General features: G+C 37.9%; 1 protein-coding gene across 1 annotated transcript in view; it reads left to right on the top strand.

Moving 5' to 3' along the window:
- CNGB3 (cyclic nucleotide gated channel subunit beta 3) overlaps positions 1-17,347 on the top strand; it is a 137,110-nt gene that overhangs the window by 103,072 nt on the left and 16,691 nt on the right. Inside the window, exons 14-15 of the mRNA XM_035011483.1 lie at positions 4,205-4,288; positions 11,285-11,403. Of these exons, the coding sequence (XP_034867374.1) occupies positions 4,205-4,288; positions 11,285-11,403 (203 nt within the window). The remainder of the gene's footprint in view (positions 1-4,204; positions 4,289-11,284; positions 11,404-17,347) is intronic.

The raw sequence follows: 17,347 nt of genomic DNA, 5'->3' as shown, positions 1-17,347 counted from the left end.
CATTTATGAAACAATGACTGTGCTCTGACCTTCTGTACATCAGAAAATTTCCTAATGGCCTCTATAAAAGAAATGGAGCTGCATTACAAAGAAAAAACACTAGCCTTGGGATGTAATTCTTCTTAATCACACAATAGTGGAACAAAGTGTATCTCAATAAAATAATCATTTCAAAGGGTGGGCGGCGGAGATAATTGTTGTCAGATACATAAACTATAACAACTTCATAATACAAACTTCATTCACTAAACCTAAGTACAGATGAGAAGGACCTAGTTCTAGATCACAGCTGCCTCAAGGCCAATGGCACCTGTCCATAAAACAACTGGGGACAGAATCTCTTAATTGATAAAACTTAAACTTAAGTTTTTATTACATACAGCTGCTATGTTCCATTTACATAAATTGATACATATTCTATGCAAATGTGTTAATAAAAATTCATATTTATAACAGTTCAGATGTTTTTCTCTGAGGAAATCCAAGCTATAAGCTAAAAGTTATTCATGTAGGCACTTGCACATTTCTACTGAGGAAAGTAATAATTGTTTGCTTTTCTATTTTAGAGCTCATCTCCTAGTTTGGTCTAACACTTTCATGCATTGGGTTTCCTTCATTAATGCTTTCTGCCAGTGAGCTAACCTGAAGGTAGAAGAGAAAAGATGAAATGTGTTCTTCCTCAAAGGGCATTCTGTTCCTACAAACGATCTTGGGATGTGTGTTTTACTTCATTTTCATTAAAATTAATAAAAGTCAAGCCAACATCTCATCAGTTCTTCTCCCCAGTTCCATTCTCCCACCCTCCCCAGAGGGGGCCACTAAGATGATTTCAAGGGTATCCTTCCAGTCCTCATTTTTATAATTTTACTTTATATCTATACAGACATCAATGACTATTTTGTGTAGTGTTTTCATAGCTGGAATCATATTGATTATATTCTACATCTTGCTTTTGTGTGCAGTCCAATTTTTTGTCAAGTTCAATCATGTCTATATACAGAGAAAGATCTGATTTATATATCTTAACCACCCTATGGTATTCCAACCTACAAATATTCAACATTTTTATCTGTCCACAGATTGGCATTATGTTGTTTCTGGTTTTTTCAGTACTGGAAACAATACTGCCACACACATCTCTGTGTATTTATAGAACAAGAATTATGGTCACAGGAAAACATTTAAAATCATTAATAACTCCTATGAATACAATTTAATACAGTTGGGAATTTTCATCAAAGTTCATTCCAATAGAATGAATGAAAACTTTATTTTGGCCTACAAATTAGGATTGTAAAAATTAATCCCCCCAAAATCAAATTGCACAAATGTAAGTGGGTTTTTTAAATGTTCTGTTTCTGATCATTTATAGTGTTCTACTCCATGGATATGAATGATTGAGAGTTAGCTTCCTCACAATGATATTCTAAACATGCTTATGCTTAAGAACTTCCAAGTATATTTCTAATGAATTTTCTCTAAAACATCAAGAACATGAACTTTCTTTAGTGAGGGAGATCCTAAAATTAAAGTCTGTGTTTTTTCGAAGAGTTCTGAATGATCAGAACACCAGTTTCCAAGATGAAATTACTCCGAACCAATTACAGCTTTAAAAGAAATCAGTCACTGGAATATTAACCATCAGAAAGAAGGAATACTTACCATTTACATCGATGTGGTTGGAACTGGAGGGTATTATGCTGAGCAAAATTAGTCAATCAGAGAAAGACAGTTATCATATGGTTTCACTCATGTGTGGAATATGAGAAACAGGGCAGAGGACCATAGGGGAAGGGAGGGAAAATTGAATGGGAAGTCATGAGAGAGGGAGAAAAACCATGAGAGACTCTGAACTATAGGAAACAAACGGAGGGTTGCTGGAGGGGAGTTGGGTGGGGGGATGGGATAACTGGGTGACGGAGGCATTAAGGAGGACACGTGATATGATAAACAATGGCTGTTATACACAACTAATAAATTATTGAACACTACATTCTGAAACTAATCATGTACTATAAGTTGGCTAATTGAATTTAAATTAAGAAAAAGAAAAGAAGTCAGGCACATGATGGGGCGCCTGGGTGGCTCAGTCAGTTAAGCATCCCACTCTTGATTTTGGTTAGGGTCATGATCTCAAGGTCATGAGACTGAGCCCCACGTTGGGCTCTGCCCTCAGCACCGGAGTCTGCTTGTTCACGCCCATGCTCTCTCTCTCTCTCTCTCCCCTCTCTCTTTAAAATAAATAAATAAAATCTAAAAAAAGAAAAAGAAATCAGGCACATGAGCCATATATTTAGAGAATTTTTACTAAAAACAAAATAACCACAATTTTTAGAAAGAAATTTTTGCTTTAGCAAATATGATAACCTATGAGACACAGTAGGAATAAAACAAATATAAATAAAAATTATATACCTTGCACAAAACAAAAACATAACAAGGAAAGAAAAGGTAAATTTTCCTTTATCTAAAAGGATCTTTCTGGGGCGCCTGGGTGGCTCAGTCTTTGGGCATCTGCCTTCGGCTCAGGTCATGATCTCAGGGTCCTGGGATCAAGCCCCACATTGGGCTCTCTGCTCAGTGGAAAGCCTGCTTCTCCCTCTCCCACTCCCCCTGCTTGTGTTCCCTCTCTCGCTGTGTCTCTCTCTGTTAAATAAATAAAATCTTTAAAAAATTTTTAAAAAAGGATCTTTCTGTGTTTTTGCAAATACAAATCATACTCATCTTCAATGGACTCAAATTGTGTTATCCACATGAGCAACTTCTTGGTGCTTCTCCTCTCTCCTGCCCCCACTCCCAGGAACAGTAACTGCCCCTCCTCTTAAAAGTTTTATGGATATTTAACTGGAATGTCTTATGACATGATTCACTTCTACCATCAGTTACAGCTTTTCTGTTTACTTAAAACATCATCCCAACTAGTGTACTCTCTTTCATCTTTCATAGCTCCAAGGGCATGTACAAAGGCTTGCTCGTAGCAGCTTTTCATCAACATTTGTTGGGCTGTATTAAGAAGGTATTGCTGTTAGCCTTGGCCTTTTTTTTTTTCCATCCTGGATAACCAAAAGCTATACTTTCTCACATAAATTTTTTAAATTCTGACTTCAAGTTCATTTGAATGCTCCCTACCAATGGCTACGTGACGATACTTCAATCATAAATTATTAACTTTCCTTATCAGTCAAGCAACCCTGAAATCTAAATTTCAGATGGATCTAGGTCAAGTGTTTGCTACTGAAATCATTATGGAAAACTGGCGATTGCTGAAAGAATGATTATCCAATCCACAAATTGGGAGCACGCCCTTTGCATCTCCTCCTCCTTCCTCTGCTCCTGACTATGATTAGTTGTCCACAAAATAATAATTCTTCTAAGGGATGGGCAGGACCAACCACAAAAGGAAAGCAGCTACATGTTAGCTCTGAGAGAAAATAAAATATTTGGTGAAAGCAAAAGATTCCAAACCACTATGTAGAGTAACATTTTTGAAGCATCTATCAATTTTTCTTTAGCCTATCATATAGAGAAATTATAATTCTTTGGGCACAACACAAATATACACACACATATTCTAACAAATCAAATGTGTCTCTTACACTATTAAAGTGGATACGAACATCATTTACTCAACAGATACTGCTTTTGTGTCTATTATGTACAGTTACTCTGCCTTTAAGAAGATAAGTTGGTAAAGAAAGACATACAAGCTTGGAAAGTTAAATAATAATATCAAACAGTAGTATGTAAGATGTTATAAAAAAGAAAAATATTCGGATGTTTATTTTGATCTAGGTCAGTCTTAACACTAATAATAATTATCACTATTATATTATAATCATTAATAGCTATCAATTAAACATTATATTAAATTTTACATGAGTAAAAATTTACCATTATGAAATGTACCCTTTTAACTCCCACTTAACAGATTAGAAAAGGTTCTGTAGTAATAGGTAGTGGAGAGAGGATTAAAACCCAAATCTGTCTGACCAGGATCCAAAGTCTTGCATTCACACTATGGGTTTGTTTGTGTTTTCCTAAATTTTGGGTCAAAACAAGTCCATATCCATTGGCAATTAATATTGTAGTGTTAACACAGACAACTTTTATTACTATTTATTTTCATATCATTTTAAAATTATTTGGAATGTTGTCTTTGTAGCTGTGTCTGTAAGAATTATTTTTCTGTTACTTTTTTCTTTAGGGTTGTGATACACAGATGATTTATGACATGTTGCTAAGATTGAAACCCACTGTTTATTTACCTGGTGACTTTGTCTTCAAAAAGGTGAGTGCATGCTATCTTTTGAAAGCACAACTAGTAAATAAGTACATTTAAGGAGTTCAGATATAGTTCTAGAGCATAGTTTAAACAGAATTTTCAGGGTGAATTCTGTAGTATAGAAATAATTATGACATACAGTTTTGTAAAAGAATAATCTACTCTGAGTTCAAAATGGAAAAAGACAATATGGATTTCATTACTTATGTAAGTGTGGGAAGTCTGAAAAGTTGCTTTGTATAAATGTAAATCATCAATTGTCACACCCCATTAATGCCAAACATTTAAAGTGGAGAAAAAAGTTATGGAAGTGAAAGGTGGTTCTGCCCTTTTTATGTCTTCAGCAAGTTATCAGTTACCTCCATTTAGCTCACCCAATTAGTGGATAATTAATGCCACATTCTTTCCAATTTTACTGCAATTTTTATGATTATAAAAGTAATACATGCTCATTATTTTTAAAATAGAAAACACATAAAAGCATAAAGACAAAAATTCCACCACCCAGAAATAACCACTACTCATATATTGCAACCTATCTTTTTATACTGATTGCTGGATAGATAAAGCTTGTTTTATAAAACTGACATACTGTATTTATGTTTTGTCATGTAACTATATATCATATGAACATTTTATTAACTACTCAGTTATCTTCTACAACCTCATTTTTAAAGCTGCATAATAGTATAGTCTATGAATATATTATAATCAATTTTCAAATGTTTGCTATTATAAATAACTCTACAATGAACATTTTTGCACATCTCTGAGTTCTAACTTAAGGGAGGAGAGAAGGAATGCTGACTTTGGGTTTTGTATCTTGGGAGACTAAATCAATAGTGAAGTCAATAATCAGAATAAAAAGTAGAGGAAGATGAGCAGCTTAAAGAAATGAGAAACGATCCAAAACCCTGGGGAGTTCACAAGCAAGTAAGGGTGAGAAGCACTTATATCACTCCAAAATAATGTGTTAGGTGTTATGGTAAACATAAGCCCAAACTGTTATAGGACACAGAGTAAGGATACTTGTCCCACAGGGGTACTGGCAAGTCTTCCTGGAGAAGATGCTATTCAAGCCAAGTCTTAAAAAGTGAATTTACATGGGGTCACCTGGGTGGCCCAGTTAGTTAAGTGTCCAACTCTTGATCTCAGCTTAGGTCTTGATCTCAGGTTTGTGGGTTCAAGCCTGGCATTGGGCTGGGCATGGAGGCTACTTTAAAAAAAAAAAAAAAAGAGCCAAAAAAATGAATTTACATGGACCAAGAAAAAGAAGAAATAGGCATTCCAGATAGAAGAAAGAATTAGTGTGATTTAAGGCAGAAAGAAACTCTCTGCAGAGGAAGTTCAGAAAATTACAGTAAGTCAAAGGTTAGAACATTCTAGTATCATTTATTCAAAAAAGTCAATATTTTTGAGTATTATGGTCAGGAACTGTGCTGAGTACTGGGTATAATCAGCAGTGCAGGGGTATTCAAGTCACAGTGTACATCAGCATCACCTGAAATTAGAAGGCTGGGCTCCATCCCCAGCAATTCAATGGGTTAGGGTGGAGCTCACATATCAGTATTTTTTAAAAGCTCCCAGATGACTCTACAATGCAGCCAAAATTGAGATTCACTGGCCTGATGGAAGAGACAAACAATAAACAAATGAAATTAAATAATACATAATTCCAAAATGTGCTAACTTCTTCTATAAAGGAAAAATAGAATTCTCTAGGGAAGCATGTGGTGGCAATGGCACTTATTTAGATTTGGGGGTTGAGATAGGGGGAGGTTGTCAGGTTGTCAGCCATGACCTTTATAATATATAAAGAGAAATATTTCAGTATTAATAAGGTGTAGAGGACAGCATTTTAGATGAAGACTTGGAGCCATGAGGTAGGACAGAGCTTAGCGTATTTACAGAATGGAAGCAAGTGATCAACTGGGATAATGGTGTAAAACAAAGTCAAAAGTATAAGGTATTTCAAGGCATCTGGGTGGAGAAAGCTGGTGCACAGGTAGAAATCAGTCTAGTTTGTGAGAGAGGATAGAACTAGAGGTAAATCTTGGGAACCAACATATGGAAACCAACTTCATTAGAAGCTCATGAAAGGTAAAAGAAGAGGGCCAAGGCCTGTAACTTTGGTAAATGCCACTATTTATGGAGGAGGTCAAGGAAGAAGAATCAGAGAAGGAGCTATCAGAAGTAAAGGAGGAAAAATGGAGGAGAGATTGTGACATAATAGAAACCCAAGAATATGCAGTCCTACACAAATTAGTCCAAGTTAAAAATAGGCAGGTTGGTGACATGAAATCATTTTCATTGAAATGGGAAATACAAACCACAGCTCAGTTTAAGGACCCCTTTAGGGCAGTGGTACATTTGGAATGCCATGGCCTTAATGCACCAAAATGGCCTTTCAATTTGTTCCAATAACAGCAGGGACTGGAAATTGAGATAACTCATAGAAACTTTAACACGCATGCCCCTAAGCAGTGCAAATTTGCTTAACAAAATGTGAAATGCAGCGTAGACACAGCCTTCTCATTTCTAATTCCTTCCTCACATACATCTAGCACTAATAATAAAAACAGATCAGTGAACACAAGTGAGGGGAGGAAAGGAATAAGTGGGGGAAAGAGCAGAAATGAGAAAGCATGAGACTACCTGCCACATTGCTTTGCCTTTGTTTTTAAGAGAGGAGGATTCAATTCATAGTAGATATAGACAGAGATGAAAAGTTGTTAAATTCAGCTTTGTTTTTGCTTATCATTTCTACAAATCACTGTAGGAAACAGGAAGGAAAAGACTCATATTCTATTGGCATTTGCCTTAATAATTGAAGAAATGTTAGGGCTCGGGATGAAGTTTGCTGACCTGCCTAATCTTCAAGATGACTCCCAAATGTACTGAGTGGGTAGCTTGAACCATTTCAAAGAATACTTGGGAATTTTCCCAGAATTAATTGCAAGAATTAATTTGAGTGTCAGAATGCCCCTTCTGAAGAATATATCCTTCTACACAGGAACCCTGAAAATTTGAAGTGCTCTCTCACTGAGGGTTACCTCACTCTACATGAAGCTCTTGCATTTCTACACTTTCTCCAAATTAGTACATAAACCAACCACAAAAGCTTGGTTTGATCTTATTTTGCACATGCTGTCAGACCTTGTTCTCTGAGGAGTGTCTACTTCATTTGAATGCTAATTAAACTTGCAGGAAAGGCTTACATTAGCCTAGAAATATGCAAGAAATCGTGGAAGTTTTGGTTCCTTGATTATGCCAGATCTCCTTGGAAAATTACTGAAATGATCATTAAAAAATAATTAAAAGTGCTGAACTATATTTAAATGCCCATTATGTACTTCTACCTCCAGTCAGTTGTAATAACTGCCTTTGAAAAATCATTCCAGTTCCTTGAGAATTACTTCATGCAAAGAATAAGGAATATAGCCCTGTAGTAATTACTACTTCTTGGAGTATCTCTTGGAAAACTAATATTCAGACACTTTTCCTTTTTTTAAAATAATTCATAGCTATTTTATTGGTTTTTAAGAGATTGGTGTTGATACTGGATTTATCATTAGATATGATCTATCTGTATATATTCTATAGAGTCAGGTGACATAGATGCTACTAGTTCTAATGCTACCGTCTGCCAACCTTGTAAATTTGCTCAAGACACTTAACTTTTCAAGCCTCTACTACCGATTTTTAAATATCTTTGACCTCACCGGGATTTTTCCAAGAATTATATAAGTTAAGATCCCTGAAAATGCTTTGCAATTATAAAGTAGCATGTTCTGATGGAACAAATGCAGGTATTAAAATAAGGAGCAATGTAAATATCAGATATTATTATGATTTTTAAAAGTACTATGTAAATGTTAGATGTAGTTATTAACATTGATATTATGGAAATAACTGTAATAAGATCCATCTGTCTTGGAATTCTACTTTAATCTATATTTGAGAATACATACATGCTTAATATTATACACAATGCAAAATTTAAAAATACTGGCATTGCACAGTGCATTCTAGGCTTCCTTTTTTTTTTTTTTTTAAAGATTTTATTTATTTATTTGACAGAGAGAGACACAGCAAGAGCAGGAACACAAGCAGGGGTAGCGGGAGAGGGAGAAGCAGGCTCCCGCTGAGCAAGGAGCCCGATGCAGGACTCCAGGACTCGGTCCTGGGGTCCTGGGATCATGACCTGAGCTGAAGGCAGATGCTTAAGCAACTGAGCCACCCACGCATCACAAATTTCCTATTTCTTGATGACACCTTCTATTTTTCTTTTTTTTTTTAAGATTTTATTTATTTATTTGACAGAGAGAGATAGTGAGAGAGGGAACACAAGCAGGGGGAGTGGGAGAGAGAGAAGCAGGCTCCCCACTGAGCAGGGAGCCCGAAGTGGGGCTCGATCCCAGGACCCTAGGATCATGACCTGAGCCAAAGGCAGACACTTAACGACTGAGCCACCCGGGCGCCCCATCTAGTTGCTTCTAATTACTGTCATGGAGCTTTGGCTAGTCAACTGTGGTGATCTGTGCCTTTATTTTTCTTTCTGTAAAATGGAAATAATAGTGCTTCCTTTACCTTCCTCATAAAAGTAATGGGAAGGGGCGCCTGGGTGGCTCAGTTGGTTAAGCAACTGCCTTCGGCTCGGGTCATGATCCTGGAGTCCCGGGATCGAGTCCCGCATCGGGCTCCCTGCTCAGCAAGGAGCCTGCTTCTCCCTCTGACCTTCCCCCCTCTCATGTACTCTCTCTCATTCTCGCTCTCTCAAATGAATAAATAAATCTTTAAAAAAAAAAAAAGTAATGGGAAGATAAAATGAGAAATTCAATGTCACAGATGTTAACTAAGAGGTAGAATCTGAAAACTTTAAATTCAACCTAACAATTAGAATATGACAAGAATTAATGTTCAAGAAAGGGAAACAATCAGGGAGCCTGGGTGGTTCAGTTGGTTGAGCGTCTCTCTCTTGGTTTCGGCTCAAGTCATGATTTCATGGGTCTTGAGATCAAGTCCCGTATGGGGTTCTGCACTCAGCAGGGTATCTGCTTGAGATTCTCTCCCTCTGCCCCTTCCTGCACTTGTGCTCACATTCTCTCTTTATCTCTCTAAAATAAATAAATCTTTTTTAAAAGGCGGGGTTGGAATGAAAACAAACCTTAGTATTAAAGGTCTTCAAAACTTCCCAGAAAATGGTTAAACTATATTTCCCTCATTCATAAATGAATGCCTATATCATAAGCCCTATGCTCAGCCCTGGAACAAAATAAACATTGTCTCAGCCATCACAGAGCATAAACTTAATCAACATTGTTTAATCCTGAGTTAATTTTATTGTATTCTAATCTTTTGAAAATATGGCTAACAGGAATATTTAGTGAGTTCAAATAACCCAGTCCCCTCCTGAACCGAGTAAGTAAATTCATTGTGTTCATGCTATTATTTTATTCCTCAGGGTGATCGAGACCCAATTCACTAAGAGTTATAGGTGTTATTATCCAAATAGTTTGCCTAGTATTATGCAACCAGCTTATTTAGAATTTAACAGCTTTTCTTGACCCAATTGCAATTTAGGTCTCTTGTAAGACATATTTATTCTTTTTGGATCTTGGAGCAAGAAGAGATGTTCAAAGGGTCCCACAACCACCCATTAGTTTGGTGATCTGCATGATTCAACATAAAGTTATATTCATGGCTTAAGATTTATTATAGCAAAGCATACAGTGTAGGAACAGGAAGAAAAAGTTATACATAGGCAAAGACTAGAAAAATCAGGTGCAGGCTTCCTAAGTCCTACTTCTGAGAGGATCATAAGGATTCATTTTTCTCTCTAGCTGGAGACCTAAAGACAAAGACAAAATATCTCCACTTAGGGAAGCCCATCAGTCTTGAGGTCAAAAGTTGTTAAATGGTGCTGGTCACATAGCTACATGACTAGCCATGATTCAGACACATCATAAATCTTTGTGTTTACACTGAACAATGTTGACAGCCTGGTACCTCCTGCTACACTGCCCTAAGCATACAGAATAACACTATTAACCAGTGACTATGTGAACATTCCAGGAATTTAGTCCTCAAAGCTTGAACAAGCATCATTGCCCTGGCTCCAAGAGTCCCCAGAGATAAGCAAGACTGAGTAAAACAACCTGATACATTGACACTTTCCTTTAAATATGGAACAAGAATAATAGCTTAAAGGTCTCCTATGCTCCAATTACTAAATTCAGACCTCAGTGTTATAGGCAGGAGGGTGGAGTTGACCTTTGAATGACTGTAGCCCATGTTCTTTTGATACACCAAGCACCTTCTTCTAAGCATAGCACTGGCCACTAAAGCTGGGGTGACTATGCTTACAACCAGTTATTTCCTCTACCCGTACCTGTCCCTGAAACAATGTGCTGGGTGCCTGGGTGGCTCAGTCAGTGAAGCGTCTGCCTTCAGCTCAGGTCATGATCCCAGGGTCCTGGGATCGAGCCCCGCATCGGGCTCCCTGCTCAGCCGGGATCTGCTTCTCCCTCTCCCACTCCCCCTGCTTGTGTTCCCTCTCTCGCTGTGTCTCTCTCTGTCAAATAAATAAATAAAATCTTTAAAAAACAAAACAAAAAAAACCCACAAAAAAATAAAATGCTAAGAAAAAAAAAAAGAAAGAAACAATGTGCTGACTGAAACATCTTTACCTGTCCAATGGTGGCACAGAGTGCTTACCTGTCCAGTGGTGGCATACAGTGCTTACATGCTGGGAAGTATCCAGTGCGGTGGCATATAATGCTACATGTTGGGAAGTATCACTTTCCTAATAACTTCCTTTCACGTGTTATGTCCAACCAATGTCCATAACTAACTCAAGTCTTAAGATAATTACTTTTACATTGATATTTCTTACTTTCTTTATTTGTATTTATTCCTCTGGAACAGTTTTTATTTCTTAATTTGGGACATAATTGTCAAGAGTAAAGTGACTAACATTTCCTCTTTATATATGGCATACAGGGAGAAATTGGCAAGGAAATGTATATCATCAAGCAAGGAGAAGTCCAAGTTCTTGGAGGCTCTGATGATGCTCAAGTTCTCGTTACTCTGAAAGCTGGAGCAGTGTTTGGAGAAATCAGGTATCTTAAAGATGCATCATAAGTATTAAAGTCTATTATTTGTCATAAAAGAAAAATCTTAGGTCATAAAATAACTAAGGTTCTTGCTCAAATTTGGCAAAGGTTTGATTGTTCTGAGAACATTGGTAAAATAAGGATTTTCATATTTCTATTTATCCCTTCTTCTGCCAAAGACCTAGCTCATTCAGCTCCTTAGTCCCAGGACCTAGTCAGTGCCTTTCATAAGGTAGATACTCAGTATATATTGAATATGTATATATGTGAATGAATCAATGTTGAAAGAAGAGGTTGGGAGAGTTAGTTGTCAGATTGTTGGAAAACTTAAATGTCAGGCTAAGAGAGCAGTTTTGAGTAGGCCAAGGAGGTGAGAAACAACCAGATTTTACAGGTCTTTTAGGCCATGGTACAGAATTTGTATTTTATTCTAAATACAAATGGATACCAGTGGAGGATTTTAAGCAAAAGTAATAAATTTGAATTATGATTTTAAATGACCACTCCAACAGCTATGTGGAGAAGAGACAGTAGAAGAGCAAGAATAAAATAGAGGAAAGCAATTTAAAGTCATTTGTAGCAGTTCAAGTGAAAGATGATAGAATCTTGAACTAGGATACTGGCTCTGAAGGGGAAGAGAAGGGTGTACTGTCAGGCAGTTACTGATATATCAATTTCAGAATTGAGAAAATTGAAACTTTAAGGCACCAGTTATCTTGCCCAAGATAACATAGCTAATAGGTAGAAGGGACAACATTTAAACCTGAATTTTGTGGATCAGGGTCCAATGATCTTTGCACCACACTACAAAAGAATGATGTTCATCCAACCTCTGACTTCATAGTTGCTAAGAAGTTATCTTCAGTTTCCAGAGATATGGATAATTTCAGATGACTTCATATTAATATAAGAGAGATTTCCTTAGAATGTTGAAGCATGTTATTTCTCTGTTGATAATGAGGCCTCCCTTTTTTTATTATTTTCTCCTTGCTTAAAATAGAGTGGACACTCCTGTGAGGATCCTGCTTTGGGGCAGTGATGGAAACACTTCTCAGAATGTCCAAGATTTTAGTTCTTTGCTCATTTTCTATTGCTTCCTTACTGGGAGTCCTTGCAAAAGTGATTTAATATTTTAGTGACTTAATAACCACTGTAATCTTCAAGGTCATAAAACATGCAACAGTCTAATCTGAAACATTACAGAAATTAATTAACTGACCTCTCCCAAGGGTTGAGTACTCCCTGAAGAATAAAGCTTTATAAATACAAGTATGTTAATTGCTGATACTATCATCACAGGAGGAAATATTCTAGGAATAGAATCCAGGTGCTGCTGAGCTGCAATTGAAAAGAATCTTAGATCTTGACAGTAACTTCTCAAATAAATCTCCTATTACCCATTTGGTTTCTAAGGCCAAATTGAAACCAGTAGACCAGGCAAGCTCTATACTTCCTCAATAGTCTGGTTGATTCATGCAAAATGGAGCTTTTTGCCTTGATTCTCTTCTTGGCTATAGTTGAGGAGAAACAGGATGCATCTGGCTCTTCCCAGATACCCCCAGGCTTCATAGGCCCACAGCTGTCATATGCCCCTGGAGCTCTAATTATTTATTCCAATGATGGAAACATGACTACCAAACATCTAGATACTGGAAAGATCTGGTGATCATCTTTACTACTCAAAACTGCTGTGACCTTTGTTAAAATGAACTACATCCAACACTATCATATAGCATTTTTTTTTATGTTATGTTAGTCACCATACAGTATCATATAGTTTTTTAAAGAAGGTTCTTTTTTCTGAGGAAAAAAATAAGAAAGAAAAGAATTGAGGGCTTTCAAGGACATTATATATTAATCTAAAAGAGCAAAGCCCTAACTAAAATATAGATTTACAGCCTGTCATGGAGAAAACCCAGACCATACTTCCAATTAATATCTGAAGAGTCCAGACACCCATTTTTAATAGAGAGACCTAGGGTCTGCCAAAGGATGGTCTTGTAGTAGTTCTGCCTCCATTGTTTTCCTTACACATACACTAAGTGCCAAGTCTTATTCACCAAATGCATTTAACCACTTCCTATCCTCCTGCTTCTCACCATTCTTGAAACACATCTGAACTTCTACCATTGGTATTGCTATTGTGATTTCAACAGAACTCCCTACTGGTTTCATATCTCTTTGAAATGTCTCCCCCTGGAAAATATCTACTCACTCTTCAGGATTCAATTCATGGGTCACCTTTCTGAAGCCATCTCTAATCACCCCCGAAACAATTAGATGCTCCCTGTTCTATGCTTCCATACTATTTTATTCATGACTTTACTATAGTAGTTACCACTGATTTATATTTAATTTGTTCAAATGGATCTTCCCAACAGATGAAGCTATTAAAATATAAGAACTAGAACTTTCCATCTCTATGTCACCTGCAGCCTCATAAAAATAATACAATAGACCAATGACATCACCAAGGTGGCAACATAAGTTCTTCCTCACTTTGCTCTTCCTCACAAGCACAATTAACAACTATTAGAAAACAAGACACTACTGAGAGAATCCTGGAACACATGGGGGAGGCTGAAGCATCCACTGCACCGCAGAGACCAAAAGACTGCATTAGAAGGGTAAGAGAAGTGACTACACAGTGACCACATTGCCACTCCCCAAGACCAGTATAGCACCACACAGAGATCTCCCCTGAGCCTCCAGTTTCTCCAGTGTGAAAAGAGAACACAAGGGGGACAACCATCCCCCCCAACCATTGTGGGAGCCCATACTCTGATCTTTCACCACAGGGATTGCAGGAGAATCTGTGAGTCTCAACCCCTGGGAATCTGACTGTGATGGAGAAGAGAGGAGAAGCTTGCAATAGCCAGCAAGTGGATCTTGTCAGACTAAGTTCATACCTGCCATGCCCAAGTAGTAATCCTAACCAGCAGCTTTGTAGAACCAAATCAGGAATGCACTCTGACCAAGGAATTCAGCAAAATGCGGATCTGTCTGATTCTGATCTTCAAACAAGAAGATTTGCAGATCTTAGAGCCCTGTTTGCCCTCATCCAGGCAAGGAGCTAAATCAGCCCCACCTACGCTGGAGTCTTCTGGCCCCATCTGACCAGAGGGCTAGTGACAACTCCTGGAAGCAGTGTGGGCCAGTGGCACTCAAGCCAAGAGGCAGGCAAGTACTGGGCATGGAGCATTCCCATGGTATACACAGGCAGGGGGATTAATTCATAGCAAGGCTAAGAGCAGCTCTCCTCAACCATACAACATGTTTGGGAAATTTAGAAGAGCTTAGAGCAGTCCCTTTCCCTCCCACGCAAGCAAGGGAGCTAAGAAATAGCCCCACCTGCTTTGGAGAGTGCCTTCTGGCCCCATCTGACCAGTCAGGGCTGGAGACAACTCCTGGAAACTATGCTGGCCCAGTGGCACTGAAGCCACTTAATCAAGGTAGACAGGCAGAGCTGATAGTTTGCAAAGCAAAGCCAGTGGCCCTGTTCAGTCAGGGAACCTGGGGTGCAGGTTGGCTTGAGTTAGCGAACAGTGAGTTTTATCTGCTTTAGAGCTGCTTTTCCTGCTGTGCCCAGGTAGGGAATCTAATTTACACCCCTGCTCATCGCTGACTACAACCTTTAGCCTATCCAAACAAGGAACCCAACCAGAATACACAGGAAGCTACATAGCCCATTCAACTGCCCTACATACAGTGACACTTGAGACTACATACAGAGAGTACAGCCCACAACTTCTCCCATCTAAAGAGAAAAATCAGTGGCCTTACCTAACCAAGGAATTCAGTATACACTCTGGCCTGATTTAGGTCACCAAACAATAAGCTGGGTCCCATCCTGCTGCCCTGCTACATCAGGGAAGCTCATTTATAGCTGCATCTACTACTGAATAGTGTACCCAGTCTAGACCATCTAGTAAGCCTGACCAGAGAATCCAGGCAACCATGGAGCCTCTCCTCCAGCTTCACTTGGATAGGAAGTCAGCCAGCAATCCTAGCCAGGTGTTCTCAGCCAATGGCACAATCCCCCATCTCCATCCTTAGAATTTGAACAATTGCATCACATAAAAATTGACTGTAATAGCAGACCACATCTGCCCAAGGACATACCAACAGACATCCAGAAACCCAAACTGAACTGATTGGTGAAGAACTGTCTCTGCCAAAGCAAACCCGTAAAGTCTGGTATTGGAGCCCAATTATTCAAATGTGCAAATAATAATGTTAAAAAATCAAGGATCATGAAAAATCAAGCAAATATGACAACACCAAAGGAAATTAATAAATCTCCAATAACTGACCCTAAAGAAATAGAGATCTATGACCTATCAGACAAAGAATTCAAAATAATCCTCTTAGGGAATTCGGGAAACTACAAGGAAAGATGATTGAACAAAATTAGGAAAACAATGCATAAACAAAATAAGAAATTCAACCAAAGATGTGTGGGGACGTGTTGTCAAGAGTCCTTGAGACCCCTGGATGTTCTATGTCTCTTCCTGGTCTCACTGCACTAAGTCTATGCCCCTTTCTCAACTTGACCTCACTTGGTTACATCAAGTAAGGAGAAGTAATAGTCATCTCTGCATATCAAAAACTAGAATCTTGCAGGACACCTGAGTGGCTCAGTAGGTTAAGTGTCTGCCTTAGGCTCAGGTCATGATCCCAGGGTCTTAGGATCGAGCCCCGCATCAGGCTTCCTGCAGGGAGCCCGCTTCTCTCTCTGCCTGCCACTCCCCCTGCTTGTGCTCTCTCTATATATATATCTCTCTCTGACAAATAAATAAATAAAAATCTTAAAAAAAAAAAAAACCTAGAACCTTTCTAAAAGCCCACCAAGAGGACATTCAATACCCTAAATTGTGTTGCAGCTTTTAAATGGAATACTATGGAACCCTCAAAAATAATGCTATAGTTGGGGTGCCTGGCTGGCTCAGTTGGTGGAATGTGTGACTCTGGGTCTCAAGGTTGTGAGTTCAAGTCTCACACTGGGTGTAGAGATTACTTAAAAATAAAATCTTAAAAAAAAAGTTCAACCAAAGAAATAGAATGATCAAAAAATATATATATATATAAATGCAAGAGTTAAAAAGCACAATAATTGAACTAAAGAATTCAGTAGTTTCAAAAATAGACTCAACCACACAGAAAAACAGTGATCTGTATGTAGGACTTTGGAAATTACCCAGAGGAGCAAAAAGAAAAAATAATGAAAAAAGTAAAAAGGCCTACAGGGGTTATGGGACACAATGATGTCTTGATACATTAACCCTTTATCATTATATAATGACCTTCTTTGTCTCTTTTTACTATTTTTAACTTAAAGTCTATTTTGTTTAATATAAATATAGCTACACTAACTCAAAAAGATATCTGCAATCCCGTGTTCATAGCAGTATTATTTACAATTGCCAAGACGTGGAAATAACCTAAATATCTACTGATGGATAAATAGATAAAGAAGTTGTATTCAGGGGCACCTCGGTGGCTCAGTCAGTTAATCATCTGCCTTCAGCTCAGGTCATGATCCCAGAGAACTGGGATCAAGCCCTACATAGGGCTGAGCAGGGAACCTGCTTCTCCCGTTCCTTCTCCCTCTACCACTCCCTCTGCTTGTGCTTTCTCTCTCTCTCAAATAAATAAATAAAATATTTTAAAAAAAGAAATTGTATTCCTATATTTATATATATATGAATATCCATATATATGAATATTAGCCATAAGAAATCCTGCTATTTGCAACAATATGGATGGACCCTGAAGGCATTATGCTAGGTGAAATAGGTCAGACAGAGAAAGAAAAATATTGTACGATCTCAGTTATATGTAGAATCTTGAAGGAAGGAAGGAAGGGAGGGAGGGAGGGAGGGAGGGAGAGAAAGAAAAAGAAGAGAAAGAAAGAAAGAAAGAAAGAAAGAAAGAAAGAAAGAAAGAAAGA

The sequence above is a fragment of the Mirounga leonina genome, unplaced genomic scaffold (genome assembly GCF_011800145.1).
Source record: "Mirounga leonina isolate KUSES-001 unplaced genomic scaffold, KU_Mleo_1.0 Mir_165, whole genome shotgun sequence".
NCBI lineage: Eukaryota > Metazoa > Chordata > Mammalia > Carnivora > Phocidae > Mirounga > Mirounga leonina.
This window is presented reverse-complemented; position numbering and strand designations above follow the sequence as displayed.